This window comes from Fundulus heteroclitus, chromosome 9 (assembly GCF_011125445.2).
Source record: "Fundulus heteroclitus isolate FHET01 chromosome 9, MU-UCD_Fhet_4.1, whole genome shotgun sequence".
Classification (NCBI taxonomy): domain Eukaryota; kingdom Metazoa; phylum Chordata; class Actinopteri; order Cyprinodontiformes; family Fundulidae; genus Fundulus; species Fundulus heteroclitus.
Genome location: NC_046369.1, coordinates 29598915 through 29620964, shown reverse-complemented (window position 1 = coordinate 29620964; position 22050 = coordinate 29598915). Strand labels below are relative to the sequence as shown.

The 22050-nt window shown below is 43.7% G+C and overlaps 2 protein-coding genes across 4 annotated transcripts; one reads left to right on the top strand and one right to left on the bottom strand.

The window, feature by feature from the left end:
• Positions 1 to 2029: 2029 nt before the first annotated feature.
• Positions 2030 to 3111, bottom strand: rangrf (RAN guanine nucleotide release factor). Of its 2 annotated transcripts, none has more exons than XM_036141423.1 (2): positions 2967 to 3111; positions 2030 to 2865 (listed from the first exon to the last, which is right to left on the bottom strand). In XM_036141423.1, exon 2 carries the CDS (start codon positions 2840 to 2842, stop codon positions 2258 to 2260), a length of 585 nt encoding a protein of 194 aa, XP_035997316.1. In that variant the 5' UTR covers positions 2843 to 2865; positions 2967 to 3111; the 3' UTR covers positions 2030 to 2257. The 2 variants fall into 2 exon arrangements, with proteins under 2 accessions (XP_035997316.1, XP_035997317.1); XM_036141424.1 differs by having other exon boundaries at positions 2030 to 2869; positions 2968 to 3107.
• A 559-nt stretch (positions 3112 to 3670) lies between these two features.
• On the top strand, positions 3671 to 18157 carry vamp4 (vesicle-associated membrane protein 4). 2 transcript variants are annotated; one of them, XM_021318404.2, is made up of 9 exons: positions 3672 to 3892; positions 5396 to 5530; positions 6943 to 7044; positions 8292 to 8338; positions 10311 to 10361; positions 11009 to 11109; positions 15980 to 16059; positions 16798 to 16849; positions 16940 to 18157. In XM_021318404.2, the coding sequence occupies exons 2-9, from the start codon at positions 5528 to 5530 to the stop codon at positions 16963 to 16965; spliced, it is 462 nt and encodes a 153-aa protein (XP_021174079.1). In that variant the 5' UTR covers positions 3672 to 3892; positions 5396 to 5527; the 3' UTR covers positions 16966 to 18157. The 2 variants fall into 2 exon arrangements, with proteins under 2 accessions (XP_012721904.1, XP_021174079.1); XM_012866450.3 differs by lacking the exon at positions 5396 to 5530 and having other exon boundaries at positions 3671 to 3892.
• The last annotated feature ends 3893 nt before the right edge of the window (positions 18158 to 22050 follow it).

Here is a 22050-nt window from a genome sequence, read left to right as displayed (position 1 = left end):
ACTTCGTTGACAGCAGTTGTTGTTTCGAAAGTCCTCCATTTGTAAACTGTCTTCCACACAGTAGACCGGCTGATTTGAAATTCTTTTGAGATCTCTTTAAATCGCTTTCCGGACTCATAAGCTGCAGAGATATTCTTTTGCATAGCCTGCGACAGCAGCACACCCAAGCATCGTTACTGAGCAACATGTCCTCATCATGTGCAGTGGACGTGAGACAGATGTGTGTAATTTGAAACGTTTTAAGAGGGCATGAATGCAGGTTGTACTAATATATCCCTCATTAGAGACTGCAGTTTTACTACATTTCACAGAAAACTGTAAACAGGTCTTCAGTTTGTGTCGAGGATTAAATGTCTGATAGGATGCAGAACGGCGAAGTAAAAGGAATGACAGAACAGCCAAACATCTGCTTTTGTTTTAGAAACTGCTTTTGTCACAATCACCATAGAAACTAAGTCCTAACTAAATTTCATTTAAAAGTCAAACACTTGATGACTTTCAAATCTTTAAAAATCTTCCATAAATCTAAGAATATCTGTGTTTTTTGTTAGGTTCATTCAAACCTGGGATACCAGACATAGTGTAATGCAGCAGAACTCAGAAGGTATCAACCAAGTTATAGAGCCACAGCTGCACCCTTTAGAAATGATGTGGCCGACAAGTTGAAGAAATCAGCACACGTGGAGACTAGTGTGTGATATGTGGTTTCTGTAATAGACTCTGACTGCTCTGTTCTTCATCTACACCCTGGTGAAATCACTGTTGCTCTGGCTGTGTTTAGTCTTAATCCAATGTTCCAATGTTTACACCACTTCCATCAGGGAAACGGCACAGGAACATTAAATCCAGCACAAACTCAGGGACATCTCCATCACCACAGCTGTGAACCCCCCCCCCCTCCTCTGTAGTCAAATATCACCCTCTCCTCTCTAGTAACACACTCTCATCTTCACACAAAACACCTGGACTTGCACAAGATCCACTTCATATACATATTACTTTCTATGTACGGATTTTTTTTCTCAAAGTGCGTTTTACATTTTTTACAAGTGCTTTACTTAAATTTTGTCTGAGCATTATACATGTGATGATGGCAGTCTCTGCTGAACACCATTGCGGTCTCATAATGAATAACAAAGTCTCTTGGTTTTTGTTTGTCCTGCAAGGAGGTGAAGCTCCGCTCCAGTCTCAAGACCTTTGCAGTCTCAAAGTGTAATTCCAGGATTTTCCCCTAATTTAGCTCCATCCATCTTCCCATCAACTCTGACCAGCTTCCCCTTCTCTGCTAAATATAAACATTTCATTTCCTATGACGCGATGGGCACGCTTTTAATGAATTTAGGTTGTCTCCATTTACAGCAATTGCTGTGTTGGTCAAAAATTTGATTTTGGTCTCGTGACAAAAGCACCATCAGTTTTTTTTTTTTTTTCATTGTTCTCATGTGACTTTTCATAAAAAGGCCAATACCTGCTGGCTTCTTCTCCCGTTAGTCTTCTTTTGCCAAGCCGTGGTTTAGTTGGACGACCATGGGTTGTCTCACAAATGTTTTGGTATTTTACGAGATCCGGTTAGTTCACTGACATCTCATGCACAGATGGACTCTATTTGTTACTTCTGAAAGCAATTGGTTGCACTTGGTTTTATTTAGGGAGGATCAGAGTCAAATGTAAAAAAAAAAAATAACACTTGTCACATTTTTATATGTAACAAATAGTAATAAAAAACATTTCCATTTTTCATCCTTTGATCCTGTATATATGAAGATTCACTGTATATAACTGATGCACCTTTCCTACTTTTGCACCTTCTTTTATGAGCCGATGTGGCAAGTGAATTTCTCCAATGTGAGATCAATAAAGCCTATCTTATCTTACTTCATTATGCGCCATTTTGTGGTGCCCTGTCACATAAAATTCTAGGAAACACATTGAAGTTTGTGGTGGTTATAAAATGTTAACAAATTTAGCTAAAAAAAAAAGGAAGCCGCTGTGGTTGGCATGCAAGGTGATCCCACTGAGACAAACTATGTGCTTTTGTTTAACTTCTTTAATTATGAACTCTCGGCCTTACACGGAATTATAAAATACAACTGAGTTCTTAAGGTTTGCTCATTTCAAGACTGCATAAGAAACCTGACCTGTGAAGTCACCCACGTGTCAGATTTAGACGGAAAAGTCATGTACTTTTACAACAAAGCTATGATCACAGGACAATAAATCCTCTTGAGTCTGTCTCGTGGTGTCAGAAGTGGACCTTCTACCCAAACAGGCCAGGGTTGTGCAGCGTCAGAGACAGCAATGTGCGCCGGAAGTCCTCCACGGTCCACGGCTGGCCGTGCGTCTCCGCCGCGGAGGCGCTGCTGCTGTCGGGGCTGATGCTCTGCGGGTCGTTGAACGTTATCAGAACATCTGTGGAGAACTGCGGCAGGCGGAAGAGGCCCAAGTGAACGTTCACCGTGTTCCTGGCCTCCTCGTTGAACTTGGACACGCACTGCGTCCCCTTCAGCATCCAGGCGCTGCTGCACTCCGACAGGGACACCTCCGCTTTAGGTAGGGCCACAACGTCACCCACTTCAAAGGCCCCCGGCTCCCGAGCTTCATTGCTGCCGGCTATGTCCTCGAAGTGGTACCTGGCCGCGTGCTGGTCGGCCACCTGGCCCTGGTACTCGAGCAGCTCCACGATCAGGCTCTGGTCGGTGTGAGGGTGGGCGAACACCTCCTGGTTGTCCGGGATCTCCCTCAGCTCGCTGACGTCCGTCAGGTTGTGGGGGACGACCGCTGACAGAGCTCCGCCAAACAGAGGACGAAGCTGAAGGGAGCCCGCTCCTGCTGCACGCTGCATCTCTGTGGTAGGACCGCGAAGTGCTGCGGAGGAGGAGAAACAACAACAAAGACTGTTACAGGGTGACCGCTGGCGCACAAATACCCCATGTTTGCATTAGACGCCGAAATAAACACCGACTTACCCGGGAGCTATGGTAACACATGCATAGAACTTTGCTCTGCTTCGTGTTTGTTTTCTGTTCCTGGCTGCGCGTGGGTCCAACAGGCGCTCTGACTGCTGCCCCCTACAGGCGAGGAGCGCACCGCACTCCAAACTTCAAGGAGCTACAGCACGAAGAACGATAAAAACTGAGATGTCTGGCGAGAAACCAAGACATAAGTTAAATTTCGTTGAGAGTTTTTTAAACTTCTATGTATTTTCAAGCTTTGTGGACAATTGGTTTTCTTCCCGAGGCCTAAAATAGTTACACTAACATCACCTCTATGAATAAAGGCTTTGACCCCATCTGACACACCTGTCCACTGCACTAAAAATGTATAGTTTTACAATTATAATGTCGCGTGAACTAATTTCTTCCATTTATAAAAACTTAATTCATTGATTTTGCTTTGGCTTAAATATTTTTAAGATTTATTTTATCAATTCGTTTTTTATGACTATTTTTGACTTATAAACTAAGCTGCGGTTTTTGCTTAAGTCACCTGGATGTTACGTCACCACCACACACGCGAAAATATAATAATCAAGGTATTTTTTGTAAGGACCGGAACATACAAAAGCATATAACACACTATTAAAAAAGAAAAGAAAAGAAAAAAAAAAACATAGATAATATCTCGTTGCTCTTAAGAACCTGCCGCGGTCTCTCGCCTTCCAGCTGTTTCCACGGACTTCCTGCCTGCCTGGTCAGCTGATTCCGACGGAGGCGAGACACAGGAGGAGGATAATCGCTAACATCCATCCACAATGATTGCGATGTCTCATCCTTCAGGACAGCCTGTGAAATGAACCAGACCGATCTGTGAGGCCCCTTAAACCTGTGGACTGGACTGGACTGGACTCAGTGCTGGAGGAGCGTTTTTCAGCGGATCTCCGTACAAACAGCAGGTAGCAGCTGGTGACGTCGGCATCCTTAGCCTAGCTTAGCTTAGCTTAGCCTAGCCTAGCCTAGCTTAGAAGGGCCTGCTTTATTTGGGTTTATGAAGCAGTAATTAGTCCGTAGCGTTAAGTAGTTGGACAGTTTGAATGTAGTTCTCACTTTAAATGCCTTTAACGAGTTAGGTGTGTACAACGAGACTCGGGTTGTTGTTTTTTTTTAGGGTAAGATGAACAAATGGCTTAGGGAAAAGCTAAAGTTGTCATGGTGATGATGTAAGATAAATCAGTGTTTCTGTTTGCGCAGGTAGAAATAATCAACTTACCGCACTATCTGCTTTCTAAAGGGGTGTTTTCGGGCTCTCCTCAAACTCCACGAGAAGACACACCTGGCTACACTAGCTTTAAAAGGAAAATTTGTACCAGATTGTATTTAAAAGATAATTTAAAAGATAACTAATAATCGTTCTTATAAACGTAATAATAATAATAAATAAATAGTAATATTAATAAACAAATGAGAAAATGGAAATCCTAGCAACGAAGTACTTGTATAACAATAATGTTTGAATATAGAATCACTCAGGTGTCAGATCTGTAAAAAGAAAAAAAAAAGACACAGCTTGCTATGATTTAGCATAGCATTATCAAAACACATTGTCACCTCGTTACCAAAATGATCAACTAATTTTTCCTTTAATCTAAATTAGATCTCCATGAAGTATATCATATCAAAGTCATCATTGCAATATTAATGTTTGCAGTATCGCAATCAAAAGAGTGCCTGGATGCATTATTTAGTAGGGGTGTAACAATAGATCGATCTACATCGATATATCGATTCATTAATTAACGATCCCATTACATCGATGCAAAATGAAAATATGGATCTATATTAAACTTTTTAATATACATCTTTATTTTGAAATTCAGGCTACAGTGAACATGTGATCTATTATTATTATTATTATTATTAGTATTAGTAGTAGTAGTAGTAGTAGTAGTAGTAGTAGTAGTAGTAGTAGCAGTATATTTATTTTTTAATTAGAAGAATGCTTTATTGAATCAAATTTCTGATACCTGTAAGAGCTTAGAAATAAATGGTCAATCCATATCTGTTTTTGTGAGCTGATATCAATGTAAATAATAGTTTTGGATGAGCAGACAATATTGCGTCATCGATCGGCAATTGTAACAGACTCTGTTATATTGGCAAATGTCATATCATCATCGTTCTCCGTTTCTGTTCAATTAAGACCACAATCCATTAAACTCCTCATAATTATCATAATTCTAAACTACAACCTATTTAGATATTTCAGCCAGCCTGTGCTCCAAATTAAGCATCACAAAATGTTCCTTTCAGGATATTTAACAGCAGCTTAGATTCTGCTGTCCTTCATGTCTTGCAGCTTCAAAAGCACTTTGCTGAATCAGTGAGTTTGTTTCTGTGAGTCTTCCTTCAGATCACTCTGCACTCTTCTGTTTCTCTTTGTGTTTCTTCACTTTCTTCAGATCTGTCCCCTGCTTCTCCTCCCCTCTGCTCTCTTGGCTGCGGAAAAGGCCGTTTCTTTTTTCTCCTCCTCTCCCCAAACGCAACAACGCCAGAAACGGACGTTGAGAAAGCAGCCGACCTAACCGGAACCAATGGTACCAGCCCTGTTGTCGCAGTGAGGAATGTGTGTGTGTGTGTGTGTGTGTGTGTGTGTGTGTGTGTGTGTGTGTGTGTGTGAATGAAGCGCCCCTCGGATGGTCACGGTTCTGCTTTAGGGCATGTGCTTTTTAGCTCAGTGTCACAGAGGAATTTTATTGAGACGTGTTTGTGCGCGCGTTCCTCTTCTCCCTCCTTGGAAGACGTTGTGCGCTTGCAAACACAGACCCCAGGGTGTGTTTTTTGGAAGAGCCGCGTGTTTTCCAGATCCGCTCCGTAGAATCCTTGGCCGTCCAGAACAGCCAGGGCATTTTCCCTTTTTTTTTTTTTTTTTTTGCACCCAGTAAATCTTCATTTGCGGTCTGTCAGGAGAAAACTGAAAATTAAAGAGGATTCTAAAGATATTCGATAATTCAATAACAATATACATCGATTCATAGACGTATATCGGTGATAGGAAAAAAAAGGGGTTAATAAAAAGTTAAATAGAATAACATTTTTCCTTCCTTATGCATTTTAGCCATGTAGGTTAATATTACAGTCATTACATCCTCCCAACCAATCACAGCGCAGACCCAGGAACACGCCGCACCGACAAGCTCCGCCCCCTTCAAAAAGTTCAGAGCACACATTATTTTTAATTTTTTTAAAAAACTTGCAGTTGTGGTAAAAAGTTGGTTGAATAAAGGGTTGAGTTTGAATTCAGTGTTTGTGTGTTGCTATGCAACAGCATAAAATGGCCAGGGCTGCACTTAAAATATATGTTTTGAATTTGTTGATAATTATCGATATAGATCAATATGATGTCTATTTTATCGATATGCTTTTTTTCTATATCGTCCAGCCCTAAAAGATATACAGATGCATCACGATCGAGAATGTCATCAAAAAGTTTATTTCGGTAATTTACTTCATATAGATTATGCTTATATGATGTACGTCATAGTGACTAATTTCTCGCAGGATGAACACGGGTTTATTTCTATTTGATCTAATGATTGTGACGTACAGCTGATGGAAAGAAAATAATCTGCCTCTGAGAAATGGTTGGATTGTGGCCGTTTCCGGTCGTTGGTGCCCTGGCTAGCACAGATCTGACCAGGCGGCCATATTGACGGAAAGTTGCGTGGAAGGAAAATGTGTGATGGGGAAAAGGTGAGCAGGCTGCAGGGAAAACCAAAACGTTGAGGGGATCTAGAAGCAAAGCCTGCCTAAAATCCTACGCAAAGTCCTGGTTCCACTTTTGAATTATAACCTCATTTATGGAGACGCTCCTTTTTATCAATGTTCTCATCGGTTCTTCATAAATCCATGTGTTGCGTTTTAAACAGCTCATCAGTTAACTTGTTCCTGTCGGAGGGTTTAAAGCCCGCCTGTTCAAACCCGTGACCTTCTCCTCCTTTCCCCACAGAGGGAGCCAGAACGGGAGCAGCAGCCTGAAGACAACATGCCCCCCAAGTTCAAGCGACACCTCAACGACGACGAGGTCACCGGGTCCATCCGCAGCGAGAGGGTGAGAAGCGGCTGCCGAGGCGTAAACACGGAGCGAGGGAAGCAAACAGACGCGATGATAGCAGGGAGGGACGGGAAGTAAACAGACCTCCTGGGTTGGTTTGAAAATATCGCAGCGAGACCCAAACAGGAACGACCTGGGAGAGGACAGAGGAGACGGAGGTTTTCAGTCCTCCAGAAGCTCTGCAGGCCAAATATCTGCTCCTCATCAAAGCGCTCATCCTGTCCCACCCACCTCCACCTCCGCTGTCCTCTCCCTCAACCAGCCCTTCTCCCTTTGTGTTGTTCTGAACTTGGATCAAAGCTCAAGCTCACGGGGGGAAGCTTGCATAACAACCTTCTCTCCTTACCAGCTTTTTCTTTCTCTCCTGATAATTGCTGCCAGTTCTCCCGACGTCTCCTACACCGGGGGAGAAAAGGCACGGAGAGGTTACACAGAGGGAGAATGTCCGAGCGCGGGCTTATAAAGAGCTTTATGATCATGTGGCCGCCATCTTTTCACATTCCCTACAGACGGCCTGTAAAGAAATGTGAATCGTGTCTGACGGGGTTTGCAGCTCCCTGCTCTCTCTGCTCTTTGAAGTGTTAAAGTGTTTCAAAGATGATTAAAAATGGCCGCGGCTGCTGTGAATGAAATGTTATTGGTTGACCTGCTCGTGCATTTAATTGAAACTCCATCTCAGCAAAGTGGAATCTTGATTTTCTTCCCTCCATCCAGTGGGAAACAGGCTCACCCGTCCTCCCGTGAGACTCTGGTGCAGCTTTTAGAGATTTCTCTTTGAATTGGATTTTTAACACGAAACATTCTGTGCCCAGATGTAAGCGTTCAGGTTCTGTTTCTATCCTAAATAATTCAGACGCACTTTTGGCTCTCAGCATATTGATCTTTGTGCTCAGCGCTAGATGTTCAGAAGACAAAGGCTTTGCGCACAGAAAAAAAGGCTTTTATGGTTTTCTGCAGCAGCCGCAGGTCTGGAAACGAGGGGAAAAAGCCAGTTTTTATTTCTGCATCAGCAGCACCGGTACCAGAACCTGTTTTATCAACCGGTCAGACGGGATGTCGCCTGCAGGGTGGGCTCCTGAAACAAAATGAACCACATAAGCAGATATGGAGCCTTTTAACTTTAAATATCATTATATATACTGATACTGTAGGAGGGTAATAAATGGCAGTATTTTTATCCATCAGTGTTTCCAGCTCTAAGGAATAGTTATCTTGATCTTATCAATATTTTCCTTTTTCAACAGAGGAACCTGCTGGAGGAGGACTCTGATGAAGAGGAAGACTTCTTCCTGTGAGTTTGTGTTAGAATGTTTTTAAGTTGAGTTAAACAGCAACATAGACAGGGAGGGGGCCAGTCCAAATCCACACGTTCTGAGGAGAGTTGCGTTGTGGTCAGGGCAGACAAACCATTTGGACAAAATAGCAAGAAGAACGTGGAGGAGTAAAAATCCGGCTTTAACGGTGCAGCGCTGTGGTGGTAGCTTCATGTTATGGGCCTGTTTCACTGCGAGTGGTATGTCTGCGTTGAACAAAGGGGGTGAAATAAGGACAGAGGAGGACTACCTAAAGTTTTAAAGTAGTCAGATGGTGTAATACAGATAGAAGTCATCTACTCTGGCCAGTGTTGTAGTACTCGAGTCCGAGACTCGAACTCGAGTCCGAGTCTTTAGCTAAATTTAGAGACTCGTGACTTGACTTGGACTTGCGCACTGATGACTCGAACTTGGACTCGGACTCCTACATTCAGATCATTCTGACTCGGAAATTGAGAAAAAGACTCGACTTTTTCTTTAAATCATTAGGCTATAATTTTAATATGTCATTAGAATATTATTTGGTGTATGATTTTAATATCTAAATGTCGTACCGCGCACATGACGTCACCATCTCATGAGCAACGCCCCTTGCTGCTAAGGTTGGGCAAACAGTGTGAGAGCGCACGTAGGAACCAGCCATTACACATGCAACAGATACAACTATATGACCGACTTTTCAGCTGTTAAACTTTCACAAGAGGATGTCCAGGCGCCCATTTTACTGGTAGAACTGTGGAACAACATACCAGCGTTCAGCTCAGACGATGGCTTCAGTGTCAAGGGCTTAGAAAGTCTGGAAAACTGGCCAAGTTGATAGAAAGGTAAGTCGTTGTTTTTCTCCTGCTCGCCGTTCATGGCCGTTTCTTTCTGTTTGTAGTCACCGTCCAGGAATCAGTATAAATTGTCCGGCCCGCCGAACAATTTAGTCCGGCCCAATGGCCAAATGCATTATCATTATCCAACGGCTGTATCTCCTCGCTGCAACGACCGATCTGCACCAGATATGTCGGGCGGGCGGCCGGCGGTGCGCGAACCCCGCCGGCCGGCCGGCACCGCGGCGGTGGCCAATAGGCCGGAGTGCGCTTGGCTGCGAGGGCCGATCGACGCCGCTTGCGGCTTTAACATCCTTCATATGTGGCCTATCAGCGTACCTCGAGTCGCTGTTGCACGTTCCATAACAACAATGTTTAAAAACCATGGTTAGGAGACGTCTTAGACTTGGAAAAAGCAGTCGTTTTACCGAGTAAAACCAAGGGTAACTACAGCGAAAGAGTTATTAGTGCAATGGAATGTTACTGCTTCATGTCATACATCACACGTCACGGCATGTTCCTACAACGAACTTGGATCAATAGTGACTCGACTCAGACTTGACTCGGATGAGTAGTGGACTCGACTCGGACTCGACTCGGATTTTTTTTTTTAATGACTTGGACTTGACTCGGACTTGAACACTGGTGACTCGAACCTGGACTCGGACTCGAGGCATAGTGACTTGACTACAACACTGACTCTGGCTGTGGAGTAGATAAAGCAGGGTGACAGTGAGCCAATTGAAAGACGGTGGTTTTTAGTTGGGAATTTTAACCACTGGGTTAATGGGTGTGTTTATATATTTAAACCTGTGCAGATTATAGGAAATCTGCAATGAATAAATTCCTGTGCAACCGATTTTTATCCTTATACCAGTAAAGTTGGATAATCGTTGCCTCCAGAAAATGAACGGTTCAGATGCATCGCTGATAGCCCCAAATTCAAGACATTCATGTCCTTTAGTGCGTGTTAAAAGCAGGTTGGTAAGTTAAGGGAGAAACTCATTTATTCATGCTCTAAATTATTTGATTAGGGGATAATATAATTATTATTAACATCTCTAAAGTCATGTAGACATCTTTAACTCAGATGCAGCTCAACCTTTGACTTCAATAATGTTATTTTTTCCCATAGGAGAGGCCCAACAGGACCCAGATTTGGACCTCAGAATGACAAAATGAAGCAGTAAGTACCAACACCAGACCAGAGGTCAGAGCAGCGGTGCTTCTCCGCATTTTGAAGCTGGCGTTATGTAACTGTGGCTCGACATGTTTACCAGAAGTGGCGGGCTGTTAGGATATTGTGTAAGAGGGGCTATCGTGCCGGCTCTGCTTCCATCCCAGACAGCCGGAGAACAGAGGAGGTCATTGTTGAGACCGTCTGGCACGCCGAGCTGTTTCTTCACGCTCCCTTCATACCTCGCAGTTTGTCACAGATCGTGCCCACGTGAAATTAGACGCCGTCATTACCGGGTCCAGGAATGTCGTGTGCTGGAAGCGCAGGCTTCTTCATGCCTGTCTCAACCTGGACCGTTAAATTCCTCAGGTGTTTGTGACGCGCCTGTTTTTCTCAGGTTCCCCAATTCCTGATTGCATTTCTTTACATTTTCCATCTCTGCTTTTACTTCAAGCTAAAGAAAACGACCTCTGCTCTATTTTCATTTTTTTCTCCTATGTTGAATTCTAACCCCTCGAAGGTAATGCGTTAAAACTCACGTACCGTAAATCAGGGTAATCAGACAGAGATTAGCGGACTCATTGTCGTAACTAATTGACCGTAAATGCTTTCACCGTCATCGGCGTGCTCGGTGTCGCTCTGATTTGTGTCATCAGCGTACAGTCCCAGGTTGACGAGGTGATCGACGTGATGCAGGAGAACATCTCCAAGGTGATAGAGAGGGGTGAGCGCCTCGAGGACCTGCAGGACAAGTCCGGTGAGTCTTGGACATCAGCGCTTCCTCTGCTTAAGGCAACGCCACAGAGAGCACGTCAGTGTTGTCTGTACCAACATTTACTTTGCAATTAGAGTTTTCAGACACTGACAACATCCAACATTATCAAGGAAATGTACTAATGGCACTGAAACTTTGAGCAATGAGCTTCCAGGCTAAAAGAAAAACACTTGATAATGAGGCTTATTCGTTGGATGGGGGAAAAAAATCCTTAAATGACCGGGCAGTGAAAGGTTAGAAATGACGACTAATGCAAGAGAATCCAGGTTATGAAGCTTTATCCACCCGTTTTAGGTTCATCTCGCCGTTTCAGGACCCGTTTTGTTAAGAGTGCCTCGTTAATGGGATGGCGCCAAATAGCAAATAGTTTGCTGCTCAGATCTAAACTTTACTACCGACACTGTAGCAACGTTAAGGTTTAGATCTGATTACTCTAAGGCTATTTGAGCAGAGTGAGCAAATTAAATCTGAAATGGTCTCTTTTTATCATGGACATTTGCATTTAGTCTCTGGTTCATATAGGGCTGGACAGCCAGGGCATTTTCCCTTTTTTTTTTTTTTTTTTTTTTTTTTTTGCACCCAGAGTAAATCTTCATTTGCGGTCTGTCAGGAGAAGACTGAAAATTAAAGAGGATTCTAAAGATATTAGGGTTGGACGATAATTCAATAACGATATATATCGATCGATAGACGTATATCGATGATAGAAAAAAAGCATAAACAAAAAGTTAACCAGGAACCTCGGTTGCCAAGCTCCGCCCCCTTCAAAGAGTTCAGAGAGCACGCGTTATTTATTTTTTTCTTTAAAAACTTGCACTTTGGGTCAAAAATTTATTGAATAAAGGATTGAGTTTGATTTCAGTGTTTGTGTGTATCTAAGAATAGGTCGCTAATCAACAGCATAAACACTTAAAATATATGATTTGAATTTGTTGCTAATTATCGATATCGATCGATATGATTTCTATTTTATCGATATAGTTTTTTTCTATATCGTCCAGCCCTAGGTTCATATCAAGACTTATCAAATGAAAAGCAAGTAATTATAAAGTCATGAAAAATGAACTTTGATGACAAACACTTAAAAAGTCGCCACAACGTGACCTGCTGTGTCTTCGAGGACCAGTTGAATCAGAAGAGCAGATAGGATGCTTTAGAAGTGAGCGGCCATTTAAATTGTCGGGGGTCTTTTTGGTGCCAGGACCATTCAATTAAGTGGACCCAACTGAGGTATCCAGTTGCCACCGCTGCAGAGCTTGTTTAGGATTGGCAGCATGTTGGTGCGAGTTTCTGTAGAAATGTGTAGATGCTGGTCAGGTGTGAAGATGAAAAGAAAATAACATTTTTGTTAAAAAAAAAAAGCCATCAAGATCAGACTAACTTTCTGTAGTAAGAACCAGGTTTGGCCGGCAGAGGAATCGGGTGAATATATTTTTATGGATGAAGCCACTTTAAACTGTTAAACTGGGAAATCTGGAAAGTCAAGAAGGGCTGTCTGGAGAAGAAAAGGTGAATATTACCGTAGATCCTGTGCCACGTCGACAGTGAGGCATCCCGGGAGCATTCAGGTGTGGGATTTACTCTCAGTCAAGCATTGTGCAACAGTAGGTTAGCTTTGGCTACAAATAACTATTATTAAATCTCTCAGTCTCTCTGAATGATTGTTTTATGAAGCCCTGCCTGGTGAGGTGTGGTATTATAGAACAATAGAGGAAGGAGGGACTCGAACAGCAAGCATTGCACACACGCAGAATAAAAAACAACTCTCCAAAATACAAGAATTTACTAAACACTTATTTCAATTTACAGTTGATGTACTTTAGTCAACAAACTCTTTCACTAAGCTAGCGGCATTCAACTAAACTAAGTGAAAATGAAAAGATTAAGCAAAATTGATAAACTATGGAAAAAGAAACATATAATAAATCAGTGATGTGTTGTATATCAGTTTAGTGTGATGATTAAGAACCATGTTTGTTTTTAAGGAATTTGAACTGAGGCCAAATTAGATTGTGTTCAAACAATCAGGTCACCATGTAAAGCCGGGGGGGGGAAACAAAAATATTATTTAGATAAATTAGTGTTTTATTAAAGGGGCCATGACCACAAATTTAATTTTTCTGAGGTTCTGGGCCTATAATATGGTCTGTTGTGGTCTGTTTGCTCACATTCACATTTCACAGAGATTGTTAATAACCTTTTCAAGACCTGGTTGTTACTAATTCCAATTAAAGATGTTTTATTAAAAATAAAACATGAATTTGTTCATCTTGTAGGTTGTTTCTCTAAAGTTATCTTACATTTTTGATACTTAGTTTGCGTTTAACCAGACTCGTGTATTCCTATCTGCATGCCCACATACTTCTTCATTAGTAGGGTGATTAGATATCGGCTGAAATATACCAAAAAACAAAAACTTTTTACTGTAAGTGTTTAGTTAGTGTCACTGAGTGAAAGTTCACTGTAAAAACAACAATTGTTTCTATAGGAAAGTCTGATGAGGGCTGGTTAGTAGGAGGGCATAAAAAGTCCTCATGAGGTAAAAACATGATGCTTTTATGAGGTGTCTGAGTTCAAATCTGGCCCAGCAATAACATTATTTAGTGACGTTCTTAATGACAGTTTATTGGTTGTAATTTCCTGAAAAAGATTTTTTAAAAACTTCATTACTTTAAACTGCTCTCTGGGGCATTTAAGATATTTTGGAATGAAATACGTGTTTTCAAACTTCTGCAGAGTTGAAACAGAGTGCAGGACAAATGTGGCTGTGTTTTCATGGAAAGATGGAAGGTTGCAGTGGTTTGGCGGGTGGTGAAAAGCAGAACATACACAAAGATGTATAACATGGTGCTGTCAAAGCTTTGACAGGGACAAAAAGTAAACATTACAGATCAAATAAGCATGTGAGTCTTTATTTCTAGAGCACTTTTAGAAACACAAAGTGCTTTACAAAAAGAACAACATATAACTAATTCAAAATACAACAAATAGTGAGACATCAAATCAGAATCCTACTTAGTTCTGTCGAACACAAAATAAATAGGACATAAAACAATCAACAAAGTCAACTCCTAATATTCAGGGGAAGATTATCCCAGGCTTTTGGATCCAGAACAAAGAAAAACAAAAATCCAGAAGACCTATAACCAGAAGATTTTGAACGGAAGACAATAGGGGTATAGGGAGATTTTATGATGTTACAAGGTCGCTGATTTAAGCAGGTGTCACATTATTTATCGCTGTGTAAAAAAATAAATAAAATAAAAAAATTAAATAAAAAAGGAAGGATTTTCTACTGAACTCTTAACTTGTCTGTCTTGCAGCTGAGTTCTGTACCATCTGTAGGCAGGACACTAAACCATTGCTTAAGCAAGAATAGAAAGAGTTGAAGTCATCTAGGCACAATAAACCAATAGGACCAAGTACTGCAATTAGATCTGAGCAACACTTTTTCTCAGTTGTACATTTACTAATCTCTGCTAAGGATGGGTGCTGAGTACTGAGATCTGGAAGATCAGGGAAATCTGTGTGTCATCACCGTAGTGGTAACAGTATGACATGACCACAGTTTCGAACAATAAAGATAATACATCTGTTGAGGTTTCTGGCTAAATCCTGTGCAGCTTTAAGACATTTTAAAGCACAGCATGGGCTCCTAAAGGTTGAGCAGAACAGGTGTTTGTTATGAAGTGAGTGTGAGTCTCTAGGCTGGGATTTCTTTAAAAAAGGTGTTACTTTGTTCTGAGGAAGTGCCACTTAATAGTTTTTTTTTGGGTTGGGGGTCCGATTTTCTAACTAGGTGTGTCATTTCATCTGGAAAGGTGAGTGATCCGTAGATGTGACCTGTCACAGCTAAATTAATCAGCAGCACCATTTTCTATGGTTAATTAAAAACATTTTCCTCTGTGTAAACACCCCCCCCCCCCCGCCTCCCTTTGTGTTCGGGGTCCTGAGCGGTTTCCCAGCTGTGCGTCGGAAAAAAAAACTTTTAACAAGTCCAGCTCTCGGTGTGTCCACCTCGCTCCGTTGCGCAACATTTACCCAACAGCGAGTCTCCAAAACAAAGCCCACATCTTTTTTTTCTCGCCTCGTCCATGCGATGAAGACACAACGCTGAGCTCCGTGTGTTTGTTTCCCGTCTGGCAGCGGTAACCGTCCACCGCGCAGCGCACACATGCTGCACAGGCGCTTCACTCCGTCATGTTGACCGGCCTGCCAAAACAATGGTGCACATCTGGAGCACATTTCTTTTTTTTGTTGTTTTTTTCCCCCTTGTTTGTTCTTTGCTTGTTTACGTGACACTTTGGTGACTTATGGCCCGTCTCTGCCGCGCACGTTCCCCCCTAAGAGCCGTGTTCGTGTGGTCAGCACCGTGCGCTCACACTGACACCCCGTCTCCACGGCCAGGTAAGCCGTCGTTAAATGCCCCAGGATTAACGAGCGTCTTCCCAGAATCCCTGTGTGGGCGCGCCACTTTGTAGTAGCGACGGGTCGTAAACAGGCACATGGAGATGGAAACAGCAGACACAAAGGAGTTTAAAAGACCTGGGTAGTGGGGGGGGGCTTCAGGAGAGCAGCGCCGCACGCTAGGGAGCTGTAACCCTCCTGTTAGCGTTCAGAGACACCACGTTAACAGCGCTATCGCAGAAACAGACGCCGGTGCAAGGGGCAGGAAGGTGGAGGAAGTGTTTCTATTTTGGAAATGTAAGATTTCATGCCAAAAAGAGCCGCCGTCTTTAAAAGAAGTCAAACCTACCACGTCTTAAGTGAAAGCTGTTTATTCGATTGCCGACTGACGAGTGTCCCTTTTGTGCCGTTGTCTCGCCCCGTCCTCCCCGGCACCGCGGCGCAGAGAGCTTGTCGGACAACGCGTCGGCGTTCAGCAGCCGAGCCAAGCAGCTGCACAGGAGGATGTGGTGGAGAGACATGAAGGTGGGAAGTCTTGTCTGTTTTCTGGATGTCTGCAACACTCCCAGGGCCTTGCAAAAGTGTTCAAGCCTCCTGCGTTCAGCCACGCTGCAACCACAGAGTTCAACCTGTTGTATCGGGATTTGATATGATAAACCGACACGAAGTAACCCGAAAATGATGCAAAAATATTTGCACTCGTGAAAATCTGAAAAGTGTGGCATGTAGGCCCGGGATTACAATCAAGTTCAACCAATTCATCAGTAATCACTGATGGACACAGCACAGGGTTGTGGAGAAGGCTTAGATTGAAACATCTCACCGAGCGTTGAGCTGCAGACCTTCAGAGACAAACAGGCGGGCTGGCCGAGGAGAGCATTAGTCAGACCAGAAGCTGTGGCTCCTCTTTTAACCCAAGTCTTGCTGGAGGCCTACATGTTAAAACCCTGCGAGTAAAGAAAGATTAAGACTGACCCTTAGCTCATGAGGCATGGTGGTGGCAGCATCATGGTGCGGGGATTAAATTCAAGTGTTGAGTCGAGGGCGGCTGAATGCAATTGCAGTTTGCAAAATTTCAAAGTGCTTTATTTGTTGCGATAAAATGTACGAACAGTTCGTCGTTTTCCTCCCACCTTACGACTGTTTGTGTCGGTCCCAGGAGTATGAACACTTTTGCAAGGCGCCAGGTCTGTGTGGGTTTTTTTTGTCCTGGGTGGGTTTTGAGTGGAATGTTCTTCTCACAGTGTTTCATTTCCTCCACAGATGAAGATGATTGTTGCACTGGTAGTTGTTGCTCTGCTGCTGATCATTATCAGTGAGTATTTTTGGTGTAGTTCACATTAACATGTAGTTATCCACGCCTAATATTCTCTTCTTTCTGTTTTTTTTTTTTTTTTTTTTTCAGTTCCAGTCATCCTTCGATATCGTTAGTGATCGACGAGGAGGAGGGGGACCTCTTCCTCGTCCTCATCCCCCTGCATCTGCTCATCTGGCACCATCGTCAGAGCCGGCCTGTTCACCCTCGGCTCTTATCTCGGGCCTTAGCTCAGATCTTACCGTCAGATTCTCATGTGAGATCAGATCTAAGGCCGGGTTTGATCCCCTCTTGATGAGGTCTGGGGAGAACAAAAACATTGACTTTTGTTTTGACCGTCTCGTCCGCGGGAAGGAGCTCTCCCGTCCCACCAAACGTATCACGGGCAGAGGCCTGGCTATATGTCCTCCATGTTACGTCGCACACGAACGCTCCAGGACCAGGGAAGCCGACGGCCTGGCTTAAGTTTTTTTTTTTTTTTTTTTTTCCTGTAGATTTGCTGCTGCAGCCCTCGCTTTAAGAGGCTGAAACCGCCAGCAGACGAACCTCTGATGTCTTCCCACCGTTCTCCACATGTGCGTCTCCGACACTAGCAGGAGAGATGGTTTAAAGGGAACGCTTATGTAGTAAAAGCACATTTTTAAAATTCTCTCCCGCACCAGGCGGGAAGACATCTGAGCTTCATCTGCGTTTCTCCTTTTTTTTTTTTTATCACAAAAGCTGATTTTTTTTTTTTTATTTAAAAAGAAAAAAGTGATCAGTCCTACCCTGAGGGTAAGATTTCTGTTTGGGATTAAAAAAAATAAATAAAAAAAAAAAGATGGGATTTTTCACATGCTTATACAACAGTGCGGTTGTAGCTCGTTGTGATGTGCAGAAAAGAAACCCGGACGGCCCGGCTCTGCAGGAACGTGCGGATCTCTGGGCTGCTTTGGGTTTTTACTTCACTCCCTACACAGCAAACCTTTCTGCTTGGTTTAAAAACTGCATCGTTATTTTCTGTAAACGGGAGTAATTATCTCTGCTTTACGACGCTCCGTATGAACGCTGGTATCTGCTACTGGGTGGGGGGGGGATGGTTTACCTCTGCACTGTCCCGATTGAGAAGGAAGGTCTCATGTAATGTGAATGCAAACCTTAGGTGTAGTTGTGACTGGTGACAGCCTACATGGTCATTAGATTATTTTTGTGTAATTTATTTGCGCTGTAAATATGGATTCTGTAACGATAATGTACAGTACTCTGTGGCATTGCGTTGGAAGACTGTAATTTCCTTTTTGCTCTGAAGTAAAGCGATGTGAAAGGGCACCCGTCTGGTTTGTTCTGGTCTGAGCTAGATGACTGAAATGAGACGCACGAGTAGAGGAAGCAGCAGCCAGGAATGAAGGGGAAAAAAACGTGCCTGAAGTGGAAAAAAACAAAGCAATCATCATCATCATGCCATCCCTAAACTTTTAAACACAGGTTAAGCGTCCACCCGCGCGCTGAGCCTGCAGATCCCCTGCCTTTTATCTCCTCTCATTTATCAGAGGCTCGTGACCGTACTGGCATCGTTGAGTCCCCAGATGGCACTAAAGTCGGAGGTCCTGGAGCCCACAAAGTGTTATTGCTCTGACAGAACCTCGGCTTTCCTCCTTCCAGCATCCGCAGGCACGAACGTGCACGGGCCGCCGAGCCGCAGCCACCCAACCCCACGGCTGGAGCAGACGCTGAATGGGCCCCGGGGGACACTTTGCTTTGTTGTTGTACGGCAGCTGGCCATTAGGGTTCACATCTGGTACTGATGTACACAGCAGGGGGGGGGGGGGTGCTTTTAGTCCCACTCTGGAGTGGAAGCTGTAATTGATTCTGATATGCATTGTTTAGATGTTGATTAAAGCAGGCAGGTGAACCCTGGTAGTAACGGTGGCTGGAAATCACCGGAACGCCAAAAGCTCTTAGCCCAGCGGTCTCAAACTCCAGTCCTCGAGGTCCGGTGCCCGGCGACCTTTAGATGTGTCTCTGCTTCAACTCCCCTGACTCCAATAGGAGCTCATTAGCAGAGCTTGACTGCATGTTGGCGAGGTGGTTTAACCATTGAATTCATATGTGTAGGCCAAGGGTCACATCTAATAGCTGCAGGCCACCGGCCCTCCAGGATCTGAGTTTGAGACCGCTGTTCAGATCCAACCGGCTCAGGTACAGTAAGCAGACCTTTCTGTTCTAAGGTTTTATGCACTGGGACATATCAAAGATCTTCTGATCCTTCATAGCTCCTGAAGTTCAGTACATCCCATGAGTCCAGAAACAGCAATGGACTGATATAATTATCCCTTATCAGTTTGTTACGTTGCTCTCTTCAGATCTTCAGGGCGTTAGTCTGTGCTTACAGCGCTGACCGTATTTATGAGCACCCCTGGTAAACATGTTAAAAGCCTTAGATAAATCTTTCACCGCAGATTTGCAGTGGATAGATAGGGAGTTGTTGGCACGTAATGCACAAGCACCTCTGGTCTGTCCGGGTGAAGAAAAAGCTGAGCCAGAAAGCACAGCTTTCGTTTCAGCGTTCTGTCTGCTGATGGGATATGGATGCTGAGCAAAAGATTTCCATCACGTCCCACTGGTAGGAGACCCCGGGGCGGACCAAAGACCTACTGGAGGGACCTCCTTGTGCTCTGGGAACACCGTGAGATCCCCCAGAATCAGCTAGAGTGTCGCCAGGGAGACGGATGTTTGCTATTCCCTCCTGGATCTGTTACCTCAGCGACAAGATCTCTGATAAGTGAATAGAAGGATGGATGGATGGATGAATGAAGTGGGGTTTTTTATTAGGTGGGGGGGGGGGGGTAATCCCAGCTTAAGAAACAACAACTGTCATTTGCACAACTATGATTACCTTTAACAATCCCTTAAAATGTTTTTTTTTTTTTGCTTTATTTAATAATACTGTTTAGGAGATATTCAAGAAAAAATAAGCCGAACTCTACTGGAACTTTGACTGTGACACTGAGATTTTGTCAAATAAGTAAGAGTGAGCTTGGCAGAAACCAGCACTCCAAGTCGGCTTAGTGTGATACAAAGTGTGTGTGGAAAAGCACAAGTATGGCGGAGGATCTGTGATACTGTGGGCCTGTTTTTTTTCAAAACCCAGCTAAGAGTGGTCTATGAATAGGATAACGACCCGAAAGGTATGGCCAGATCAGGACAGATGCAAACTCGAGCATCTTCTACAGCCGTCCCTCCAGACTTCCTCCAACATAAAAGCACTGAGGCGCCACCTTGGCTCTCGCTCTGACATTCTGTTTACCATTTGTTGCTGTGCTCAGAGCCGTCGTCTGGTCACGTGATCCAGCAGCTGTGACTGTCAGACAGTTGCCTTTGCATTTTCCTAATCATCCGTCCATTGTCTGCACCCCTTTTGGTCTTTGCCGAGTTGTGGGAGGGGCGAGGGCTGGTCTCTGTCTCCAAGGGGATAGGTGAGCCCTGGACAGGTCGCTGCAGGTCCATTTCAGGACAACTGAGGGAAACACGCAGGAAAAACAACCATGCAAGCACAAACCTATCCCTAAGAGGGACCCATTCACCCGACAGCCATGCTTTTGGACTGTGGGATGGAGCGGAACGGCCTGGAGGGAACCCACCCATGCACAAGGAGAACATGCGAAGTCAAACACCCCAGGCCGGGATTCAAACCCAGGACCTCCTTGCTGATCACTTCACTTGTAAATCCTTCTGTTAACTCTTAGGAAGATGGATGTTTTTGGCTGTCTTCCACTTTCCAGTATGATGGAAACATGACTGCTAAAGTTTTTAATTTGTGTTTCTCGTTAACGCCCCTAAATGCTGCCGACCCATTAGCTCCCAGAACCCTGACCACTGGATCTTTACCCAGGGGCGTTTTATTACCTACCCATGACTGCTGCTTACCCTCCAAATTCCTCTGGAAGCAGTGCTCAGTTTTTCCTTCCACTCTTTTTTGGATTATTGCCTGCTTTTTTATTAACTAAAAACAGGGTAGCTCATCATGTGCCACTGGTCATTTGCGGTTTTATTTACCTAATTTTAACACCGGGTGAGGACCAGATTATTCTTTCCATAAAGGCCCCAGAAATAACAGAGGAGAACGCTTACCTTTTGCCACCACTGTCACATTTGTTGTCGAATGAGCGGAGCAGAGTGAATTCAGCTTGCCTCGGGTCGGGAACCCGTGGATTTTAGACGGATTTTTACTACAAGCCATAAACGAGACGGTATTTCCCCCTCTGCCTGCCCAAACACACCCACGCTGGCAGCGGAGGATGTTTTGATCCTCCAGCGGGGACTAATGGTGGATGACCTCAGATTCCGGGCATAGTGACGGCTATATGAGTCACATAAAAGTGAGTCGATTTAACAGGAGACCAGGAGGGCGGACAATGTGCCAACCAGAGCCCGGCAAAACACTTTGACACTGATGTATAGGTACAGACAAGTTGTAATAAAAATGGAAGTGTGCTTATTCTCCTTATGATACCATAAAGCAAGATTAGTAGGAGCACGGCTGTCCAGAAGGGTATATTTGGGAGAGGTAATGAGTAAGAGCCTTCTACTGGAAGAAGCTTTAGGGGCTCAACAAATGATTTCACATTCACGGTGAAGATCCCAACCTGTCATGGCAAAGATGCTTCACACGGGTCGATGTACTGTTCACAGCAGTGCTTAGCAGAGAAGTAAGCTGTACGTTTCCAAATGTATAATTAAAGGACATTGGACTAAACAGCTGTGGCATCTTAAAGGGACTGACCAGGATTTTTTTAAAATGAATTTTAACTGTCTTGACATCTTTTTATTATTATTTATTTATTTATTTGAATTAGGACAATGCACATGTTAGCTTAAAGCATCAATGTAAATATGCCAGAATTAGCACAACGGCTAAGTTGCATCCGCGGTCCTAAGGCAGGTAAGAACAGTGAACATTAAACAAGACGCCACGGGAGAGAACAGGGTGAACACAAACAGATAAGATGCCAATTACATAAAATCACAATAAAATTAGGTTAACAGGCCCAAGGAAACAGATCAATTCACCTGTGAACACATGTCTGGTTAGTTTTCAACCAATGTTTCAAGGAGATTTTAAAGCGTATGTAGGTTGCACAGCCCCTAAAATGAGCTGGCAGTGCGCTCCATAGCTGCTCCTCTGATGGACGCAACCATTTGGCCAAATTTGGTCCTACGCC

Coding starts and splice junctions, on each gene's coding strand:
- rangrf (XM_036141423.1), bottom strand. CDS start 2,842: ATGCAGCGTGCAGCAGGAGCGGGCTCCCTTCAGCTTCGTCCTCTGTTT.
- vamp4 (XM_021318404.2), top strand. Junction 10,362..11,008: donor CAGAATGACAAAATGAAGCA/GTAAGTACCAAC, acceptor TTGTGTCATCAG/CGTACAGTCCCAGGTTGACG. Junction 11,110..15,979: donor GGACCTGCAGGACAAGTCCG/GTGAGTCTTGGA, acceptor ACCGCGGCGCAG/AGAGCTTGTCGGACAACGCG.